Source organism: Stomoxys calcitrans, chromosome 4, assembly GCF_963082655.1.
Source record: "Stomoxys calcitrans chromosome 4, idStoCalc2.1, whole genome shotgun sequence".
Classification (NCBI taxonomy): Eukaryota; Metazoa; Arthropoda; class Insecta; order Diptera; family Muscidae; genus Stomoxys; species Stomoxys calcitrans.
The window spans coordinates 55,219,045-55,244,227 of record NC_081555.1 but is presented as its reverse complement, the minus strand read 5'-3'; the positions used below and the strand labels follow the sequence as shown (position 1 = coordinate 55,244,227).

General features: G+C 37.5%; 1 protein-coding gene across 10 annotated transcripts in view; it reads left to right on the top strand.

Moving 5' to 3' along the window:
* Positions 1–25,183, top strand: part of LOC106088904 (uncharacterized) — a 778,231-nt gene that overhangs the window by 651,552 nt on the left and 101,496 nt on the right. For all 10 annotated transcript variants that reach the window (XM_059366206.1, XM_059366207.1, XM_059366208.1 and 7 more), the window contains one exon: positions 10,694–12,921. In XM_059366206.1, coding sequence (XP_059222189.1) covers positions 10,710–12,921 — 2,212 coding nt within the window. In that variant the 5' untranslated portion in view covers positions 10,694–10,709. The remainder of the gene's footprint in view (positions 1–10,693; positions 12,922–25,183) is intronic.

Here is a 25,183-nt window from a genome sequence, read left to right as displayed (position 1 = left end):
ACAGCATGTGAAGGGCATGCGGGGCTTACACGGCGAACAGACAACGGCACTTAGGTGGGGACACATTTCTAAACATGAACCAACTTAGGGGCGTAGTATGGAAAAAAATTAGAGATTTTGTAAATAGGAAAGAATGCCTGACTTAGATGTTCTATTTCAAGGTTACTTTTAAGTATTTAGAGCCTACAACAAGCCGATTACAGACTTAGATGTATATCCATAGTGGAATGGGGAGTATTAATATCCTCACCATCTTTCCAACCTAACCAATACCTTTCAAAAAAAGATATTGGGACATAATAAATACCAACTGTTCAAATAAATATCTTGTATCGCATATTCGTAAATGGAATTATAAATCAGGGCTGCGGAGTCTTGGAGTCGGCATCGAGCAATTTTGTCTGAAGCGGAGCCTAGAAAAATTATATAGACTCCGGACAAAGTAGTAAAGGGTGATTTTTTTAAAGCTATAGGAAAGTTAAAAAAACACATAAACTTCAGAAAAATTCATAACATCTTTATTTGAATCGATAGTACGGCCCATATAATGTATTGTTTGAAGATGATTTCATGAAAATTTTGACCGAGACTGCGCCTCAAATGATCCATCCCCTTGGTCCAATTTTGGCATACTCTTCCCAACATTTCGGCCGGTATTTCACGAAAAAATGCTTCAATGTTGTCTTCCAATCCGTCAATTGAAGCAAGCTTTGACATAGCCCCACAAAAAATAGTCTAGAGGTGTTAAATCGCACGATCTAGGCGGCCGGACCATTGGCCGCCTAGATCGTCCCGAACGTGAAATAAAATGTTCACCGAACTCGCCTCTCAATAAGTCCATTGTTACGCGAGCTTTGTGGGATATGGCACCGTCTTGTTGAAACCACATATCACGCAAGCCAAGCTCTTGCATTTTAGGCAAAAACAAGTTGAATATCACCTCAGGGTAGCGCTCACCATTCAAAGTTACGTTACGATTTGCATCATATTTGAAGAAATACGGTCCGATGATGCCACCAGCCCATAATCCGCACCAAACTGTAACTTTTTCTGGATGCATTGGTAGCTCTTGCAATGCTTCTGGCTGATCTTCACTCCAAAATCGACAATTCTGCTTACTTTCGTACCCATTGAGCCAAAAGTGAGAAAACAAGTAAAAAGATGCTAAATTCGGCCGGGACAAATCTTATATACCCTCCACCATAGATCGCATTTGCTATGCTATTGGAGCTATATCAAGTTATTGAATTGATTGTTGGAGTCCAAAGTAGAAGTCAATGTGTAAAATTTCAGCCAATTCGAATTAGAATTGCGCCCTTAGGGCCTCATGAAGTAAAATACATCAATCGTTTTATATGGGAGCTGTATCAGGCTATAGACCGATTCAGACCATATTTGACACGTATGTTGAAGGTCATGGGAGAAGCCGTTGTACAAAACCGGATAATTATTGCGCCCTCAAGAGGTTCAAGAAATCAAGACCCCCAGATGACTGCTAATCAGGTTATGGCCAGATTTAAACCATACTAAGCACAGTTGTTGGAAGTCATAACGAAACACGTCCTGCTAAATTTCAGCCATATTGGATAGGAATTGCGCCCTCTAAGTGCTTAAGAAGCCAAAACCCCAGATATGTTTATATGACAGATATATCAGGTTATGGACCGACTTCAACCATACCTAGCACAGTCGTTTGAGATCATGACAAACCATCTCATGATAATTTTCAGCCAAATCGGATAATAATTTCACCCTCTAGCTGGTCAAGAAGGCAAGATCCAAGATCGGTAGAAGAATTTGTGGAAAATTTCAAGCTGCTGGCTTAACTTCTTCGAAATTTAGCGTGTTTCGAAAGACAGACGAACGGACACGGCTAGATAGACTTTAAATATCATGACGATCAAGAATATATTTACTTTATGGGGTCTTACGAATATTTCTAGGAGTTACAAACAGAGTGACGAAATTAGTATTCCCCCATCCTATGGTGGAGGGTATAAAAATGACCAAAAATGAGCGCGCAATGAACTTTCCTAACAGAGCACGCATTTTGATAATAAAACTCAATAATTTGCAAGCATTGTTCGCTTGCAAGACGATTCATGGTTAAAATCGAATTGCGCCCTCCAAAGGCTCAAAAAATCAAGATCCGAAATCGGTTTATGCACTACACTAATGCGAGTAAGACAACCGTCCTACACTAACGGACAGACATACGGACGGATAAGCCTAAATCGGACCAGAATTTCAGGACGATCAAGATCATGTGGCTTAAGATCAATATTTCAATCTGTTACAAACGGAATGACGAAATTTGTATACCGCCGTCCTATGATGGAGGGTATAGATCCAGAAAGAACCCGTTTTTTTGAGACAATGTTCTTGATGTTTTGCCATTAAAAGATCTTTCTATAATTTTTTACAAAAATGTCATTGAAACTAAAAAAAGGTTTTATAAAAAATTTGTCTTAAGAAAATATGTCATTAAATGTTGTCTTAAGCCTAGTACTGACTTTGATATTTCGCCCGTACCACTGTCAAAACGCACTATAAAGTGTGTTTTTTTAGCTTTTATCTTTTTGGCAACACTGGTTTAAACATCTCACTCACATTTCGTCTTTTGTTTCACAGTCAAAGTTCGATCTATTCATGAATCGTCTTACAGACGAACAATGCTTGCAAATTATTGAATTTTATTATCAAAATAAGTGCTCCGTTAAAAATATTCATCGCCCGAAAAATTGTGTTTAGCGACGAAGCTCATTTTTGGCTCAATGGATACGTAAATAAGCAGAATTGTCGATTTTGGAGTTCAGATCAGCCATATGCATTGTAAGAGCCACCAACGCATCCAGAAAAAGTCACAGTTTTTTTTGGTGCGGTTTATGGGCTGGTGGCATCATATGATCGTACTTCTTCAAATATGATGCAAATCGCAATGTAACTGTGAATGGTGAGCGCTATCGTGAGATGACATCCAACTTTTTTTTTTGTCCAAATGCAAGAGCTTGGTTTGCATGATATGTAGTTTCAACAAGATTGTGCCACATGCCAGCACGCGTAACAATGGACTTATTGATGAGCAAGTTCGGTGAATATTTTATGTCACGTTCGGGATCAGTCAATTGGCCGCCTAGATCGTGCGATTTAACGCCTTTAGACTATTTTTTGTGGAGCTATGTTTAAGCTCATGTCTATACAGACAATTCGGCTTCAATTGACGCATTGGAAGACAACATTGAAACATCTATAAGTGAGATACCGGGCGAAATGCTGGAATGAGTATGCCAAAATTGGAATAAGCAGATGGACCATTGGAGTCACAATCACGGTCAACAGTTGCATGAAATAATCTTCAAACAATAAATAATATGGACCGTACTATCGATTCAAATAAAGATTTCATGCATTTTTCTGAATTTTATGTGTTTTTTTAAACGTTCCTATAGCTCTTTAAAAAATCATGCTTTAAAAAATGGTGACGAAGAAAATGCGTATTCATTCCGTTGAAGTGGTTCTGAGTTTCATAAGAAAAAATTCTCCAATGCTTATTATGGCACTCTGTTATGCAAAGAAAAATTAATGTCAACTGTGTACCTGCAAGCAAAATTTTCAGTAACGGTATCGGTAACGAAAATTTCGCTTAGGATATGTCAATGCGTTTCTTATGGTACGCAAAATTTCGCCAGAGGTTCATATGCCCTTTAAGAAAAAAATTCATAAAAATTTTGTCTAGATTCCATTGCAGGATATTGTCCGGCTTTAGACCATTGATTAATGCTTTCTATTCAAAATGTAGTATAGTGAAAAACATTTAAAAGTCAGCAAAAATGAGTTGTCTTACAAATATCTCTTTAAAATTTTGTCTTAAGAGACAATTTTTTTTCTTATAAATTTCTTTGAAATCTTGTATTAAAAATGTCATTGAATTTTTTGTTAATAACATTTTTATTAAAAATATGTCTTTAAAAAGGATTTTATTGGAAAATTCACAAAGGCACATATATATAGAGTTATAAAATATTAAAATACTTAGTTTTTTGTTATAGAAACATAGTGGCTTAGGAATAAAAAGAATTTTTTTAAATTTATTTTATTTTTTTTTTCTTTAAACTTTAAAGAAATTTAAAAAAAAATGTTTGATTAAATTTAAGTGTTTTGAGTCGACTCCGGAGTCGGATTAGAGCAATCTTTCCGCACTCGGAGTCGCAACCGTGTTACAAACAACTTAAAAATGCCCGAAGATAGGGACATGAAAATATTACGGAATGACACAGAGCGGGAGATATGGAGTTATGAAATCAACCATCATTAAATTATATAAAGGCAGCAAAGTAAAAGATAAAAAGTATTGGGTGGCAATTATTGAATATATTTCTTGTTGGGAAACAAAAAAAAAACTCATATGCTTGCCATTCTGATGCATATAAAAAAGCTAAAATTCAAAAGGACCCTAAAATTCTGTCTTATTTATGTTGCTACCAGGCTGCAGAGTTGAAGAGTTCGCCAGCAAATTCATTGAATCTAAGTCTGTATAAATAGCAACATTATATATTTTATTTCTGAAAAAATTCAAGCATTTTTATTTGTATTTTGTATTTGTATTTTATTATGATAAAACCCATACAAAAGACAGTGTTTTATATAAAACATGGGTTAGTAAATTGCTAAATACAATGAGTTCAACGAGTTTTCATTTAATTAGAACAATAATTGGTACATAATATTTAACAATTTAAACAAAATTACTGATACAATATTTAAGTAAAAAAAGGTTAAAACAAAATAAAAAAAGAAGAAAAAGAAACTTTAAAGAAAATTTAACAATTTAACCAAAGTTACTAATAAAATAAATTAAAAAAATAGTTATAAAAAAACAAAACAAATAATTAATTAAAATGATTATAAACCAATACTATTGGGAAGATTATTCCAGAGAGGTATAACATTAACAAAGAACTGTTGTTGAGATACTCGATATTGATGACGTATTTGTATTACTTGTTTACCTCTTGTAGAGTTGGCAAAACGCAATACAAAAGCCAGATATGACGGTTCATTGGTATAAATTATCTTGTGGATCATTTGCAACAAGCGTATATTAAGGAACGAGTTAAAAGAGACACCATATACTTGTCTGGCAAAGTCAGATACCCGGACTCTTCTACGCAAACCAAAAATGTATCTAACGACATCGTTAAAGGCCACGTGCAATTTATTCCTATGAGTTACATCACAACCGTAAAAAACCTCGCATTTTCATATAGTAAAATGTTAAGTTTTTATACCCTCCACCATAAGATGGGGGGTATACTAATTTCGTCATTCTGTTTGTAACTACTCGAAATATTCGTCTGAGACCCCATAAAGTATATATATTCTTGATCGTCGTGAAATTTTATGTCGATCTAGCCATGTCCGTCCGTCTGTCCGTCCGTCCGTCCGTCCGTCCGTCCGTCTGTCTGTCGAAAGCACGCTAACTTCCGAAGGAGTAAAGCTAGCCGCTTGAAATTTTGCACAAATACTTCTTATTAGTGTAGGTCGGTTGGTATTGTAAATGGGCCATATCGGTCCATGTTTTGATATAGCTGCCATATAAACCGATCTTGGGTCTTGACTTTTTGAGCCTCTAGAGTGGGCAATTCTTATCCGATTGGGATGAAATTTTGCACGACGTGTTTTGTTATGATATCCAACAATTATGCCAAGTATGGTTCAAATCGGTCCATAACCTGATATAGCTGCCATATAAACCGATCTTGGGTCTTGACTTCTTGAGCCTCTAGAGTGCGCAATTCTTATCCGATTGGGATGAAATTTTGCACGACGTGTTTTGTTATGACATCCAACAACTGTGCCAAGTATGGTTCAAATCGGTCTATAACCTGATATAGCTGCCATATAAACCGATATTGGGTCTTGACTTCTTGAGCCTCTAGAGTGCGCAATTCTTATCCGATTGGAATGAAATTTTGCACGACGTGTTTTGTTACTATATCCAACAACTGTGCCAAGTATGGTTCAAATCGGTCCATAACCTGATACAGCTGCCATATAAACCGATCTTGGGTCTTGACTTCTTGAGCCTCTAGAGTGCGCAATTCTTATACGATTGGAATGAAATTTTGCACGACGTGTTTTGTTACGATATCCAACAACTGTGCCAAGTATGGTTGTAATCGGTCCATAACCTGATATAGCTGTCATATAAACCGATCTTGGGTCTTGACTTCTTGAGCCTCTAGAGGGCGCAATTCTTATCCAATTTGAATGAATTTTGGCATGTAGTATTTTGTTATGATATCCAACAACTGTGCCAAATAAGGTTCAAATCGGTTCATAACCTGATATAGCTGTCATATAAACCGATCTGGGATCTTGACTTCTTGAGCCTGTAGAGGTCGCAATTATTATCCGATTTGCCTGAAATTTTGTACGACGGATTCTCTCATGACCATTAACATACGTGTTTATTATGGTCTGAATCGGTTTATAGCCTGATATAGCTCCCATATAAATCGATCTCTCTATTTTACTTCTTGAGCCCACAAAGGGCGCAATTCTTATTCGAATTGGCTGACATTTTACACAGGTCTCCAACATATAATTTAATTGTAGTCCAAACCGGACCATATCTTGATATCGCTCTAATAGCAGAGCAAATCTTTTCTTATATCCTTTTTTTGCCTAAGAAGAGATGCCGGGAAAAGAACTCGACATATGCGATCCATGGTGGAGGGTATATAAGATTCGGCCCGGCCGAACTTAGCACGCTTTTACTTGTTTTTTTTTAATTTTAATTTATTATTTTAAGAGATCTTAACAAATATGTTAAAGAGAAATCTTTATAAAATTACCATATATCTGCTGAAGTAGTCCCATGACCTTGTAAAGCTCCATATATCTAAAGATGGCCTGATTTAGATATAGCTCCCATATATATCTTTCATCCGGTAATCGGTTCTGATTTAGTTATAGCTCCCATATATATCTTTCATCCGATATGGCCTTTAAAGGCTGAAGAAGCCACGATTTTGGTCCGTTCTGTACAAAATTAAGCAAGAGGTATTTTATTTGACTTTTTCATACGTGTGCATAATTTCGTCAAAATCGGTCCAGATTTACATATATTTAGCTCCCATATATATCTTTCATTCGAAATGGCCTTTCAAGCTTGTAGAACCAACAGTTTTTGTCCGATCTGTATAAGATTTAGCGTGAGGTGTTTTTTTCGACGTCCCCACGTGTGTGCAAAATTTTGTTTTTATTTAATTTTTATCTTATTTAACGTGTGCAAAATTTCATCAAAGTATATCTTTCATCCGATATGGCCCTTTAAGTCTGTAGTAGCCACAATTAAGGTCCTATCGTACTAAGGTCCGATCGTACAAGGTTCTATTTAATACAATATTTCAATAGGTATGCAAAATTAAAGTTTGAATAGATTTCAACATAGGTTCCATGTATTGAAAGAAGTACGTATTCTGGGTGGTGTAGGATGTTTTATAGTCGGCCCGCCCTTTCCTTACGGGTTTACTTTTCAGTTATGTAAATCGGACAGTCCCACTCTTTAAAGTACACATTTATTTTGTAAGAAGAGAAACTCAGAAGCAAAATACGAAATTCTTCATTAATCAACCAAAGGGGAGGGATACGGGCTGTTGACCATTCGAATGAATATCATTAGAATGAATGGTATTTTATTGATTACAGCAATGAAATCGCCGCACATACAGGCGGAATGGACATTGGCAACACGCCACTGGTCGACGCCAGCGCCATAGTGTTCACTGAGCCTCCCGTCTACCGACTCACAGTTCTTGACTTGCTTGACACCGGTATTTAAGCTAAGAATACAAAGAGGATTTCCTATGGAATCTAAGTACACCACAACAAACCAACAACTGCTACCTGCTGTATAACATCTCTCCATGTGTCAATTCCTTCATTTAGCGACCTTCAAGCTATTTTTAACTGAGCTAGTGTTTTTCTTGCATCAATGTGTTTGGTTCATTTCCACAACAATGCTTATGGACATCGAACCCTACCTTTTTATACCCACCACCATATGATGGGGGTATACTAATACGAGTATAGTCATTCCGTTTGTAACACATCGAAATATTGATCTAAGACCCCATTAGGGCGCCCCGGTAGCAAAGTTGGTAGCGTGCTTGGATTACCAATGCAGGGGTCATGGGTTCGATCGTACATAAACCGATCTTCAGCCCCTGAAAGTCCGATTTGGCCCTTGGAAGTCTGACATGGCTAACAGTATGTCAGACAGTATTCTGTTACAACTTCGAACAACTGTGCCAAGTAGGGTCCAAATCGGTCTGTAACCTGGTATAGCTCCCATCTAAACCGATCTGCCGATTTGACTTCTTGATCGACACAATCCAGAATTTTTGTCCGATTTGGCTGAAATTTTCGATGCGGTGTTCTGTTATGACTTCCAACAAATGTGCCAAGTACGGTCCAAATCAGTCTATAACCTCATATAGCTCCCATATAAACCTGTCTCTCGGTTGTCCATGTTCAGTTCCTAGAATCTTTAATTTTTGCTGGTTTGAAAGAAGTTTGATATGTAGAAGAAAATTATGTCCTTTAATTAAATTTTGTTTGCACAAATGCCAAGATTCGGCCCGGCCGAACTTAGCACACTTTTACTTGTTCTTTTGTTATGTCGTTGTTGTTGTCTTTGCATACTTAAAATATGCAACAAGTAGGAAACATTGGCAACAACTAATTTTCTACATTTGTTCATTGCAGATTCTGACGCACCTTCAGGCCCAGTGCCTGTTGTGTATTTGGTGTGTTTTATTTGGCAAGCTGGCACTTCCCGCTAAATGCATTGAAATTTACGTTGACCAATAAATAATAAAATAATTAATAAACAATAAAATAATTTTGAATTCAATTCACTCATTTATAATACATGTATGCAAATACTTCATATAAAACATTAAATTGTCTAATTTTAATCAGAAAAAAAAATAACAAGATTTGCATTGCATCATCAACAACTTGAAAGAATGTATAATGAATTTTGCATAAACTAATTTGTCCAACTGAACTTTAGTGGAGACCGGTTATCACACCTAAATAACTGAGAAAGTTTAACTTAATGGTTTTCGCTTTAGAAAAGAAATTTTAAAAATGGAAAACGTTAAACCCCCTATCCATTCTTTAACATGCAACTTGTATCTCCGATTGAACGGGACCAGCTCTGTCAATCCTGAGGCGTTCCCCTTATCACCAGCCTTCTGACCACACTATCTCCGAAGTCCGCGTTGATAGTGCTGCCACGTAGCATACAGACCGTCCAGAGGAAGAAACTCGGTTGGATGTCCGAGTGGCTTTCAATATTCAGGAAGGCCGCCATTGCTTACTCCTTCAATTAAAGAGACGTCTTGACTTCTCGCATCTCTGCGTGGAGGGCCATCTCTTCCGTCCTGCCCCTGAGGGATGCAGTTGTTCTCTTAAGGTACGCATGAAGTTCTCCGGCGCCAAAACCTCCCTCCATCCATGTCTTCATTGTTAACAATATTATTTTGTTTGATATGTCAAATCAAATCGTTTTGTGATAAGCATAATTTCTACGTTACATTTACGATACTTTTATTCTACATTTTCGAGAGCATAACCAGGTCTTTATTAAAAATTTTCTATTATGTACCCTTTAATGTCTGAATAATAATAATTATTTCAGTTGGTTTTGCATAATTTTTATGCTTCATTTTCGTTCCAATTAACTAGAATTGAATTTTCTTCAATCATTTAGAAAACATCTGAATTTTGAACTTTTTCACATCGCACTCATAATGTTTTTTTTTTTATATGCATATTTTCTGGCATATAGTTGCCTTTCACTAGGAATATACAACAATATGCTGTTTTTGAGTCCAGATTCCATAATCACTTGTTCATTGCTTCATGATTCAACTTTGAATTGATAATAATAAGCAGAAATATTACTCTTCTGCCCTTTACTGCATTCGAAAACAAATTTAAACGGTATTTCTAGTAAAATTTTTAACCAAATTAAGTAACCCCCCAAAAAATTAAATAATCCCCAAGTGTTTTTTTTTTTTTTTTTTGAATTTCATTTCTTTATAATGTTGAATGATGGCGATATGGAAAAAATATACAAACAATATCAACGAAATATGCCCCAAAAAAGATGAAGTATTCCCCAAATTACTTACGGAGGTTATTTAATTTTTTGAATTGGGCGTTGTGTGCCCATTTTATGGGCCTTATGACCCCTTTATGGGAGGTTTTAACGCCCAGTTTCATTTTGGCCTTTTTGAGCGGATTGACCATTTATGACCATTGGGCGTTATGACAGGTCGCCGAAGAGAGGTATGAGACTTGACTAAGTATAGGGTAACAAGTATTACATTTCGAAATTCTATTTGCGCAACTAATGCGGTTATTGCAATTTTGACGTCATTGACAATTTAAACGTCACACATGTTCATTGATGTAACAACCGAATCGAATTAAACATCTGGTGGATTTTTTGATATATTGCGTTTGGTTTCACTTAAAAATCCGAAAAACACAATGATAAACTAATACTCAATCACGAATTATTTATAGCTTCATTTTTTTCTTCTTCTCTCTTCCACCTTCAAATGATTACATCTTTCCTGCCGGGGGCTACTCTCGAATGACTTATTGTCTGCAGTTAATTGACTACAATAATGGTCAGCACAATATTGACAACAATTGCTGCTGCTGGACAAACAAAAAGTGGCATTAACAATTTGCATTCAACTGCTCCTGCAACAGCAGCGACTGCTTCACCGGAGAGACGTAATCAAAATACGACAAGTGGTACAAGTGAAACTACCAACCGTTCCATATATTATCAGACTAGCAGATCGGTAAACTCATCCTCCTCTGCGTCGTCGGCGGGCCATAGCAGTCATCATCATCACCAGCAACAGAATAACTCTTCAGTATCATCGCCCATCTCCAGCAAAGTCAACTCTCGGAATAGTTCGTATTCGCATTGCCAGGGCAGTCGCAGTGTACAACAATCTCACGTAGAGAGCAAACTAAATGGCAACGACTGCGACAGCGTCATCGATTACGCCAATCACAACGCAGTCAAGTACTACCAAGGGGAACAACAACATCAGAAATATTTGAATGGTAAGGGCGTAAATTGTGAAGGCACAAAGTTCGAATCGTCATCGACGCTTTCCGCTACCACCACAGTAGATCTGTCGCAGGCATTGGTAGGCTCCTCGCCCCCAATTAAAGATCAAATTTCATTGTTGTTTCCCAAGTGCAGGCCAAAACAGCAACAGTCCAACACTACAGTCCCAGTAACGCCATCGGAACATCAGACCCCCGGTGTGACACCACCAGCCACAGATGTTAACACGAATTGCGGCAACGTGGACCATTCAAACAATTCGGTGGCAACTACTTTAAAGCCTAGGTATTACTCCAAGGGAGCTGCAACAGCGCCTCTCAACGGTTTTGATTCGGAAAGCAAGGAGAAGGTGACATCCAATCACTATTACCGCAGTGTGAATATCATTACTCAGTCACCGCCACCACATAGTGCGTCATCGATATCGTCAGAGTCCTTGTCATCGGTTACGCCACGCATTTCCACAAACCCTTTTCTGTGCAATACTCTCCTCACTCCGACTGCCGAAGCAGAAGAAACACAAAAGCGACCCGCTATCAGAGAAGACATCGCGGCGGAAGACGACCAAAAGCTGCATAATAAAGACGTACAACAAAAAAGTCACTCTAATCTTAAAGACAACGGCGTCGAGGACGAATTGCCAGTGCCTAACTACGAACCCTTTTGCTACCACAACTCGAGTCCCAAGAGTAAGGAAAAATCAGCACCACGCCAGTATCGGGATTCAGAGCAAGGACATCGCGAATCGCGTTCATACAGCGATATGCCGCGAAAACGTTCTCAATATGAACGTTTTCATCATATGAATGGCCAAAACTATGTGACGGAAAAATCCTACAACCATATAAACCACACTGAGCCAACACAACAGACGAATAGCAGCCATCAGCAAAATGGTCATCCGAATCCTAATCAAAATCCATTCGTCAAAGACAATAACTACTGGGAGTCGTCGCGACAGGGAAACAATTCCAATACCACACCCACTAGTACGGTTTTGAATTCGCCTGAGTATAGCGGCAACGGCGTCACGGAAAACGAACCCAATCGGCCCCAGCACAGACGGTCCATATACCAGCAACAACAGGACCCATCGCAGCCTCAGCAGCATCCTCAACAGCAAACCTCGTGCTCTTACATGGGTGGTGGGCGCCAACACATACGCCTGGGTCGTAGTCCCAACGGTGAATCTAGTTATGATGCCACCCAAAAACGCAACAGCTACAATGCTTCTCAAACACAAAACAGTCAAAATCAAAAGTCACATTCCAATGCCGAAGCGGGACATAAGACTCTGGCCCAACATTATCTCTATGGAAGTAAAACTTCGCTGCATGATCACATACCCAATCAGCCGACTGAATGGCCTGAAAAACGCGAGTCCCATGAACGTGCGTCCACCCTCATGCGAGAACGGGATCGTGAACGTGAGCAACGCGAACAACGCAGCAAAGCAGAGCGTTATATTAATGCTGCTTTAGTACGGGAATCGGTGGGTGAGGCGAATCCTCCCACAACTTTAGAATTACGTGATAGACGTGACCGCGAGCGTGAACGCCAATCATACCAGCAGCAGCAATCGCAAAAATATCAACAAAAGTCCTCCTCAAATCAGTATCACCAGCAGAGGGCAGCTCAACACCATCATCAACAGCAGCAACAACATAATCAGCCCCAGCGTCAATTGACGGAGGAACGTTTGTCCACCACAAATGAAGTGATATTCGATGACATTACTGAGAATTGGCAGAGTGAGTACCAACGCCGTATTTTACTATAAGTCTTGTATTCTAGGTTACTCAATTCCTCTCAGTTGCATCAAGATAAGACTTTATTGTATCAGATTAACCCTTAAATGGATCCCAGTGACTGGCCAAGCCTTTTTTATCTTACTGCACATATTTTAGTAGGATATTGCCATGGGATTTTATTATTGTTTCTTGAATTCCTCAATCAAAATGTTATCTACCAAAAAAATGTTAAAATTATTCCATTTTCAATCAAGGGGACACAGTTATAGCCGAAAAAGAAATTACTTCTTTAACCTAGCCAGGCCTTGGGGTTCCGTTTAGGCTAGGACTATAAGTAAATTGTACTTATTAAGCATATAAAATAAAATAAATTAGTACGCTAAAGTGAATAGTTTTTAATGAAGAACCGTTACGTTCAAATACAGCTGCTATATAAACCGATCTCCCGATTTAAGGTAAGAACCTCATAAAACCTTCATTTGTCATCCGATTTCGCAGAAATTTGGCACAGTGAGTTATATTATAAGCCTACATATTCTTGGCGAATATGGTATTGATCATGCAATATTCGGATATAGCTACCACATAGACCAATCTCATGACTCAAGGTCATTCCCCTATAATAGGGGCATTTACGACCCGATTTTGCAGAAATTTTAGCCGCATTAGAATTAAGTATATCTTACAATGTAGAGCGATTTTCCGATTTAAGTGAGTTTTTGTTTTGGTATCTTAAGGTTTAAAAAAAATCTATGCATTTGTGAACACTCGCTCGATTGGAATCTTTTCCTATTTCCGTTAAAAATAATTCGTTTCACATAAAAGAAAATTTGGACAATTTCTTTTTTGAAGAGCGGCGGATTTTGTTTACGATAAAAGTACACATCTTTATGCGATATTTTCTTGACAACACGCTGACAATACCTTTCATTAATTTTGTGTATACAATGTTATTCAGGGTTCCAACTATTTTTTATTAAAAATTACCTTCAAGGAAAGTGCTTCAGAGTAAACATACCACCAGATGACAAATAATGATTTCTTCGTACAAATACTGAAGTGCTTAAAATAATGGTATACCTCTAAACATACCGAAGTATGGAAAATAATACCTTTTATTTAATAATACGTATTACTTTAAAATAATGGCATACCCGCAAACATTCTAAATGTTGCAAAATAATCCTTCTGGTGCTGTGTAATATTTAGTTTGGCCATGCAAAATACTAACATCTCGTGGTTAAAATGTAATATCTGTTTGTCAGAAGGGGGAAGAGCCCGTTCTGATACTCATTTCCAAAGTTGCTATTAAAATTCCAAATTCAAAATTGGGTAAACTGGTTTTATTCAATTTTCAACACACGCGTAGGAAAGGTGGAAGGCGGAAAGATAATAAACTACCCTATTTCTTATTTCGAAATAATATTTTTTTCCTGAACATCCTTATAATTTGAATTCAAGATATCGAATCTGAAGTCCGTTTTGGTTGTCAGACATTGGTAAAGTTAGGCCAAACAAGTAAAAGCGTGCTAAGTTCGGCCGGGCCGAATCTTATATACACTCCACCATGGATCGCATTTGTCGAGTTTTTTTCCCGGCATCTCTTCTTAGGCAAAAAAGAATATAAGAAAAGAGTTGCTCTGCTATTAAAACGATATCAAGATATGGTCCGGTTCGGACCACAATTAAATTATATGTTGGAGACCTGTGTAAAATTTCAGCCAATTCGTATAAGAATTGCGCCCATTGGGGCTCACGAAGTAAAATAGAGAGAACGATTTATATGGGATCTGTATCGGGCTATAGACCGATTCAGACCATAATAAACACGTTTGTTGATGGTCATGAGAGGATTCGTCGTACAAAATTTCAGGCATATCGGATAATAATTGCGACCTCTAGGGGTCAAGAAGTCAAGATCCCAGATCGGTTTATATGGCAGCTATATCAGGTTATGAACCGATTTGAACCTTATTTGACACAGTTGTTGAAAGTAAAAATAAAATACGTCATGCAAAATTTCAGCCAAATCGGATAGGAATTGCGCCCTCCAAAAGCTCAAGAAGTCAAATCCCCAGATCTGTTTATATGACAGCTATATCAGGTTATCGACCGATTTCAACCATACTTGGCACAGTTGTTGGATATCATAACGAAATACTTCGTGCAAAAATTCATTCAAATCGGATAAGAATTGTGCCCTCTAGAGGCTCAAGAAGTCAAGACCCAAGATCGGTTTATATGGCAGCTATATCAGGTTATGGACCGATTTAAACCATACTTGGCACAGTTGTTGGGTATCATAACAAAACACGTCGTGCGAAATTCCATTCCATTCGGATAATAATTGCGCCCTCTAGAGGCTCAAGAAGTCAAGACCCAAGAACGGTTTATAGTGCAGCTATATCAGGTTATGGGCCGATTTGAACCATACTTGGCACAGTTGTTGGATATAATAACAAAACACGTCGTGCAAAATTTCATTTCAATCGGATAAGAATTGCGCACTCTAGAGGCTCAAGAAGTCAAGACCCAAGATCGGTTTATAAAGCAGCTATATCAGGTTATGAACCGATTTGAACCATACTTGGCACAGTTGTTGGATATAATAACAAAACACGTCGTGCAAAATTTCATTCTGATCGGATAAGAATTGCGCACGCTAGAGGCTCAAGAAGTCAAGACCCAAGATCGGTTTATATGGCAGCTATATCAGGTTATGGACCGATTTGAACTATACTTGGCACAGTTGTTGGATATAATAACAAAACACGTTGTGCAAAATTTCATTCCAATCGGATAAGAATTGCGCACTCTAGAGGCTCAAGAAGTCAAGACCCAAGATCGGTTTATATGGCAGCTATATCAGGTTATGGACCGATTTGAACTATACTTGGCACAGTTGTTGGATATAATAACAAAACACGTCGTGCAAAATTTCATTCCAATCGGATAAGAATTGCGCACTCTAGAGGCTCAAGAAGTCAAGACCCAAGATCGGTTTATATGGCAGCTATATCAAAACATGGACCGATATTGCCCATTTACAATACCAACCGACCTACACTAATAAGAAGTATTTGTGCAAAATTTCAAGCGGCTAGCTTTACTCCTTCGGAAGTTAGCGTGCTTTCGACAGACAGACGGACGGACGGACATGGCTAGATCGACATAAAATGTCACGGGGATCAAGAATATATACTCTTTATGGGGTCTCAGACGAATATTTCGAGTAGTTACAAACAGAATGGCGAAATTAGTATACCCCCCATCTTATGGTGGAGGGTATAAAAATGGACGCACTAAGAGTCCAAAAAAACTTTAAACAGACTGAACTCATCGATAAGAGAGAAGTATCGCCGTTTCTCAATGGAATGTTCATGGGAGATTTAGCAGTAGTAGTAAGAGTCCAAAAGGGCTCTGAAAATTTTAGCCTTTTCAATGTATGCGATATGGTATTTCAGGAATTTAAGATTATATCACTAAAACGGAAAAATCTGCCCAAAGAGCAAGCCCGGGAAGGGTCCAAGAGGGTCTTGAGAATTTTAGGCCCTTTAATAAAGGCGATATGGTACTTAAATGAAAATAATTTCAGATTAGATCACGAATACGAAAAAATCTGCCTAGAAAGTAAGCCCACGAAGAGGATCTTGAGAATTTTGACCCCTTTAATCTATATTTGTTCTATATTGGCTCAAAATTATTGAAGAGTGATACTAAAAGCCCATTTTTTTTTTGGAAAGGGCATGTTAAGAGCCCTCTGATCCATTTTATCTATGAGTTAGATAGAATAGTACGCAAAGTTAATGTCAATACTCTAAAAAGTGTAGATGATGTAGGCAGTTTAATAAATTAAAAATATTAAAAAAAAAATATCAAAATCAAATCCCTCATTCATAAAAAGAATGAAAAAGTTATTGAATACTGTTAAATTTTCTTACCATTTAGTTCAATTGTCATTCATTTGAAGTGAATTTTTGAGTGTATAGAAGTATTCTCTTATTTTTTTCAAATTCATTGGAATTGTATAACTAAATATTTAAAAATTGTCTTCAAATAAAATTTTGTTTTTAAATTACATTAGAATTTAAAAAAGTTCTTATCGTTTTCAAATTTTATTTTAGTTTATTGCATAATTTTTGGGTATTCTTTAACTTTTTATTACCAAAAAGTAATTATTTAACTCATTATAGGTAACCCATTAGTAGGTATTCCTACGAGTAACAAAAATTTGTTTACTGGTATGCCAGTGTGTAATGACATGTGCTCACCTAATTTTTGCTGGCTACCAAATTCAATTTAATGTTGTAACGCAATTCTTAATTTTTATACCCTCCACCATAAGATGGGGGGTATACTAATTTCGTCATTCTGTTTGTAACTACTCGAAATATTCGTCTGAGACCCCATAAAGTATATATATTCTTGATCGTCGTGAAATTTTGTGTCGATCTAGCCATGCCCGTCCGTCTGTCCGTCCGTCCGTCTGTCTGTCGAAAGCACGCTAACTTCCGAAGGAGTAAAGCTAGATGCTTGAAATTTTGCACAAATACTTCTTATTAGTGTAGGTCGGTTGGTATTGTAAATGGGCCATATCGGTCCATGTTTTGATATAGCTGCCATATAAACCGATCTTGGGTCTTGACTTCTTGAGCCTCTAGAGCGCGCAATTCTTATCCGATTGGAATGAAATTTTGCACGACGTGTTTTGTTATGACATCCAACAACTGTGCCAAGTGTAGTTCAAATCGGTCCATAACCTGATATAGCTGCCATATAAACCGATCTTGGGTCTTGACTTCTTGAGCCTCTAGCGTGCGCAATTCTTATCCGATCAGAATGAAATTTTGCACGACGTGTTTTGTTATGATATCCAACAACTGTGCCAAGTATGGTTCAAATCGGTCCATAACCTGATATAGCTGCCATATAAACCGATCTTGGGTCTTGACTTCTTGAGCCTCTAGAGTGCGCAATTCTTATCCGATTGAAATGAAATTTTGAATGACATGTTTTGCTATTATATCCAACAACTGTGCCAAGTATGGTTCAAATCGGTTCTTAACCTGATATAGCTGCCATATAAACCGATCTTGGGTCTTGACTTCTTGAGCCTCTAGAGGGCGCAATTCTTATCCGAATGGAATGAAACTTAGCACGCTTTTACTTGTTTTTTTTTTAATTTTTACCAATTATAAGCATATCTAAATTGATCATTTAAATTCTTCCAGAATATATTTGGATTTATTTCGATGTTATGATACATAATTATGTTGTGTGATGATACATAAAAGCCTTCCATTTTGCTGCGAAACTCTAAAAATTTACCATTTCCGAGTTCACCATCCGCCCATCACTTTGTATCCATCACTGGCCGGTCTCTCTCTCTCTCTCACACTCTCTCTAGTAGGAGACACACAAGAGTATAATTGTTGGTCCGGTAAACAAAACACTGTCGAAATACTTTTGCCATTAAAGAGTTTTTGATTTTAAAACAAAAGAACGTTTGATATGTTGAAGCAAATAGTTACATAGTTACAATTAATGAATAACTTCGTAATAATAGTATTTTGTTTCTCGTAAAAATGTTTCAAACGCTATATTTTTTTGCGTGTAGATCCTTTACGCTAGCGTTGATACTCAATTCGCATATATTCTTATTCTCTTAGTACAGGCAGTGTGGATTACACTCTACCTTGATAAAAAATACTGTACCACTATTCTTGATAGAACCGATTGGAACTACGATATCCCTGGTAACAGAAGTTACATCGACTTCCATACAGATGGTTCCAAACTAATCGACCAGGTGGGCTTTTGGGTGTATTCTAAAGATTTAGAACTGGACACATCGAAAAGGTTACTCGACCTCTGCAATGTGTATATCATATCATAACGACGATTGGCATAAATATCTTTTCAGACAACCAGACAGCCATTAAAAGTTGCCCTGGAATATCACCTGATCTACAATTCCCGGGAATATCTTTGTGGCCCGGCACCCATAACATGTGACTTGTTTAACAGCTATCTCGTTCTAAGACTTGCTACTGTCGAAGGCGGCTGTTTTTGAAATCAGAAACAGAAACAGAAGCTAAAGATCTAATGGCTGCCTGGCCGTCTGTAAATATATTTTTTGTTAATCATAGATATTAACATTAAATCTTAGCCATTCAACCACTTTTCGATTGCAAGATCTCGATATGACCAGTCCTAATTCTTAGGAGTATGCGCTAAATCCATCCTAGTCGACTAGTCAGGAACGAAACGTATAGAAGTCTACATAACTTCTATTGCCAAAGATATTGGATTACCAATCAGTTCTAACAGGAATAGTAGCACAGTACTTGTTATCAAATAGCGGCTCAGGCAATAGGTAATTTATACTGCCTGAAACATCGGGCACTGTATGAACGATAACACTACCGCCTTTGTTGCCGCCAGACCAAAAAGAACGCTCCCTTTTCCCCCACGGTAGTGGTTGGAGCACAATGTCAAGAGGCATTTGGTGAAGGATTAAATTTAATGCATCAGATGGTGTCCCCCTCAGTGTTTCTATGATTGACAAACAAGCCATATTTTGCATGTGGCTGAATATTGACCAGTAGTTCTAGTTTTGAAGCGCCGTCCCCCAGACCACAAGTTTTATAGCTTTATAGTTCTGACAAAAGTATTCCAAGGTAAAATGCCGATGGAAAGATCAAGTGGAGAAAGACATCTCGAAACTGGGTGTCAGAAATTGGAAAACAACAAAAGAAGCACTTTAGCATTCCTTAACATCTTAACTATCGTTAACACTCATCAAAAATTGTTGGTGAAAACAGCAAAAATGTTTGCTGTTACTAACTAAAGCCTGCTGAAAATGAAACAGCAGTTATTTTGTGCCGAAAATGCGAACATTTGCTGCTGTTTTCAGGTGCAAACTACCCTAATATTTCAAACAAGTAAAAGCGTGCTAAGTTCGGCCGGGCCGAATCTTATATACCCTCCACCATGGATCGCATATGTCGAGTTCTTTTCCCGGCATCTCTTCTTAGGCAAAAAAAGGATATAAGAAAAGATTTGCTCTGCTATTAGAGCGATATCAAGATATGGTCCGGTTTGGACTACAATTAAATTATATGTTGGAGACCTGTGTAAAATGTCAGCCAATTCGAATAAGAATTGCGCCCTTTGTGGGCTCAAGAAGTAAAATAGAGAGATCGATTTATATGGGAGCTATATCAGGCTATAAACCGATTCAGACCATAATAAACACGTATGTTAATGGTCATGAGAGAATCCGTCGTACAAAATTTCAGGCAAATCGGATAATAATTGCGAACTCTACAGGCTCAAGAAGTCAAGATCCCAGATCGGTTTATATGACAGCTATATCAGGTTATGAACCGATTTGAACCTTATTTGGCACAGTTGTTGGATATCATAACAAAATACTACATGCCAAAATTCATTCAAATTGGATAAGAATTGCGCCCTCTAGAGGCTCAAGAAGTCAAGACCCAAGATCGGTTTATATGACAGCTATATCAGGTTATGGACCGATTACAACCATACTTGGCACAGTTGTTGGATATCGTAACAAAACACGTCGTGCAAAATTTCATTCCAATCGTATAAGAATTGCGCACTCTAGAGGCTCAAGAAGTCAAGACCCAAGATCGGTTTATATGGCAGCTGTATCAGGTTATGGACCGATTTGAACCATACTTGGCACAGTTGTTGGATATAGTAACAAAACACGTCGTGCAAAATTTCATTCCAATCGGATAAGAATTGCGCACTCTAGAGGCTCAAGAAGTCAAGACCCAATATCGGTTTATATGGCAGCTATATCAGGTTATAGACCGATTTGAACCATACTTGGCACAGTTGTTGGATGTCATAACAAAACACGTCGTGCAAAATTTCATCCCAATCGGATAAGAATTGCGCACTCTAGAGGCTCAAGAAGTCAAGACCCAAGATCGGTTTATATGGCAGCTATATCAGGTTATGGACCGATTTGAACCATACTTGGCATAATTGTTGGATATCATAACAAAACACGTCGTGCAAAATTTCATCCCAATCGGATAAGAATTGCCCACTCTAGAGGCTCAAAAAGTCAAGACCCAAGATCGGTTTATATGGCAGCTATATCAAAACATGGACCGATATGGCCCATTTACAATACCAACCGACCTACACTAATAAGAAGTATTTGTGCAAAATTTCAAGCGGCTAGCTTTACTCCTTCGGAAGTTAGCGTGCTTTCGACAGACAGACGGACGGACGGACGGACGGACGGACGGACAGACGGACGGACATGGCTAGATCGACATAAAATTTCACGACGATCAAGAATATATATACTTTATGGGGTCTCAGACGAATATTTCGAGTAGTTACAAACAGAATGACGAAATTAGTATACCCCCCATCTTATGGTGGAGGGTATAAAAATACTCTTTTTTGTATGTCGCCTCTCATATTTTATTAAATATATAGCGAAAATTTTGTTTTCAATTCTTATAATCTGTTCATTTTTGAACGATTTGAAGTAACAGCACACAATATAACTACTAAAATCATATTTATGCCATTAAACAAAACATGTTCCACTAAAATGACTCAAAATGTTTAATAACATATAGGAAATGCTTGAGTTATTGTTTTGAAGTTCATAAATTTACATAAGTTTCGTTCAAAAGATAAAAAATTTTAATTTAAAATCAGCAGACAGTATTTGCTGATATCAGCAAACTTATTTCTATGAGCATTTACTAAACATTAATGTTTAAAGTTTTTAGCACTAAAAGATAATGTATCATTTACAAGTATTTGAAGTATTTTTTAAGTTTTGAGTCTAAAATCAATATTTTGCTGTCAGAAGACCGCAGAAAAAAATTTGTTGTTTTAGCAAAAAAAAAAAAAATTCTGTCATATTTTCAGGAAACTTTTTGTTTGTAACAGCCAAATTGTTTGCTTTTTATCAACAAATTTCTTTGACTGATGACATTTTTTTTATAATTTGAAATTAATATTAATTATTAGCTAAATAATATTATTTTTATACCATCCACCATAGGATGGGGGCATACTTATTTCGTCATTCTGTTTGTAACTACTCGAAATATTCGTCTGATACCCTATAAAGTATATATATTCTTGATCGTCGCGACATTTAATGTCGATCTAGCCATGTCCGTCCGTCCGTTTGTCTGTCGAAAGCACGCTAACTTCCGAAGGAGTAAAGCTAGCCGCTTGAAATTTTGCACAAATACTTCTTATTATTGTAGGTCGGTTTGTATTGTAAATGTGCCATATCGGTCCATGTTTTGATATAGCTGCCACATAAACCGATCTTGGGTCTTGACTTCTTGAGCCTCTAGAGTGCGCAATTCTTATCCGATTGGCATGAAATTTTGCACGACGTGTTTTGTTATGATATCCAACAACTGTGCCAAGCATGGTTCAAATCGGCCTATAACCCGATATAGCTGCCATATAAACCGATCTTGGGTCTTGACTTCTTGAGCCTCTAGAGTGCGCAGTTCTTATCCGATTGGGATGAAATTTTGCACGAAGTGTTTTGTTATCATATCCAACAACTGTGCGAAGTATGGTTCAAATCGGTTCATAACCTGATATAGCTGCCATTTTAACAGATCTGGGACCTTGAGCCTCTAGAGGTCACAATTATTATCCGATTTGCCTGAAATTTTGTACGACGGATCCTCTCATGACCATCAACAAACGTGTTTATTATGGTCTGAATCGGTCTATAGCCCGATACAGATCCCATATAAATCGTTCTCTCTATTTTACTTCGTGAGCCCCAATGGGCGCAATTCTTATCCAATTTGAATGAATTTTGGCACGTAGTATTTTGTTATCATATCCAACAACTGTGCGAAGTATGGTTCAAATCGGTTCATAACCTGATATAGCTGCCATTTTAACAGATCTGGGACCTTGACTTCTTGAGCCTTTAGAGGTCGCCATTATTATCCGATTTGCCTGAAATTTTGTACGACGGATCCTTTCATGACCATCAACATATTATGGTCTGAATCGGTCTATAGCCCGATAAGCTCCCATATAAATCTATCTCTCTTTTTTACTTCTTGAGCCCCCAAACGGCGCAATTCTTATTCGAATTGGCTGACATTTTACACAGGTCTCAAACATTCTTACATCATTTTTGCCTAAGAAGAGATGCCGGGAAAAGAACTCGACAAATGCGCTCCATGGTGGAGGGTATATAAGATTCGGCCCGGCCGAACTTAGCACGCTTTTACTTGTTAATATCTCGAAATATGCATCTAAGACCCCATAAAATATATATTTTCTTGACCGTCATGTCATTTTAAGTCGATCTAGCCATGTCCGTCCGTCTGTCTGTCGAAAGCTCGCTAACTTTCGAAGGAGTGAAGATAGCCGCTTGAAATTTTGCACAAATACTTTTTATTAGTGTAGGTCGGTTGGTATTGTAAATGGGCCAAATCGGTCCATGTTTTGATATAGCTGCCATATAAACCGGTCTTGGGTCTTGACTTCTTGAGCCTCTGGAAGGAGCCTCGAGAGAGCCTCGATTTTATTGAAATTTTGCACGTAGTGTTTTGGTAGCACTGCCAACAACAACGCTAAGTATGGTTTAAATCGGTGGTCCATGTTTTGATATAGCTGCCATATAAACCGATCTTAGGCCTTGACTTCTTGAGCTTCTAGAGGGCGCAATTCTCGTCTGATTTAACTGAAATTTTGCACGTAGTGTTTTGGTGGCATTTCTTCTTGAGCCTCTAGAGGGCGCAATTCTCGTCTGATTTAACTGAAATTTTGCACGTAGTGTTTCGGTAGCATTTCCAACAACTACGCTAAGTAGGGGTTTAATCGGTACATAACCTTATATAACTGCCATATAAACCGATCTTGGGTCTTGACTTCATGAGCCTCTAGAGGGCGCAATTCTGGTCTTAAACTGAAATTTTGCACGTTGTGTTTTGTTAGCATTTCCAACAACAACGCTAAGTATGATTCAAATCGGTTTATAATCTGGTATAGCTGTCATATAAACCGATCTTGGATCTTGACTTCTTGAGCCAATAGAGCGCGCAATTCTCATCCGATTTGGCTGAAATTTTGCATGAGATGTTTTGTTATGACTTCCAATAACTGTGCAAGGTATGGCGTTAATCGGTATAGAACCTGTTATAGCTGCCACATAAACCGATCTGGGATCTTGACTTCTTGGACCTCTAGAGGGCGCAATTCTCATTCGATTTGGCTGAAATCTTATACGACGACTTCTCTCATGACCTTCAACATACGTGACTAATATGATCTGAATCGATCAAAGCTTGATACAGCTCCCATATAAACCTATCTCCCGATTTTGTGTCTTGAGGCCCTACAAGACGCAATTCTTATCCGAATGAACTGAAATATTACACAATGACTTCTACAATGTGCAGCATTCATTTATGGTCATTCATTTATGGTGACTAATATGATCTGAATCGATCAAAGCTTGATACAGCTCCCATATAAACCTATCTCCCGATTTTGTGTCTTGAGGCCCTACAAGACCCAATTCTTATCCGAATGAACTGAAATATTACACAATGAATGTGCATCATTCATTTATGGTCATATATTACACAATGAATTCTACAATTCATTTATGGTCCGAATCGGACTATAACTTCATATAGCTCCAATAGCACAATAGTTCTTATTCAATATTCTTTGTTTGTCTAAAAAGAGATACTGCGCATAGAACTCGACAAATGCGATCCATGGTGGAGGGTATATAAGATTCGGCCCGACCGAACTTAGCACGCTCTTACTTGCTACTAATAATATTAACTGATAATATTAATTATATTTAGCCCACCATTAATAAAAAAAAATTTATCGTGACTTATTTCGTTCCTTGTTTCTGGAATATGCCGATTTAGATTCCATAAAACCATATCTCACTAATGTATGTATCGAGTATGGAGCAAATGAGCCACTTATTGAATAGTTTTTTTTTAGTAATTAAACTTCTTCCTTTTTTTTTAAATTTCATTCTTTCATTTAATATCAAAAATACATTCAGTAATACTAATTTAATTTCAATATGGACTATGTTTTTCGAATTTTTTGTGAGGAATAAGCAAAAGGAATTGCGACATGTATTTTAGGTCTGTCGTTAATCAATTTTAACTTCATTTGAATTAATTTTTATTAGAATTCAGATAATAAAAAGTGTCTATAGGTGTACGCGGATTTTTAA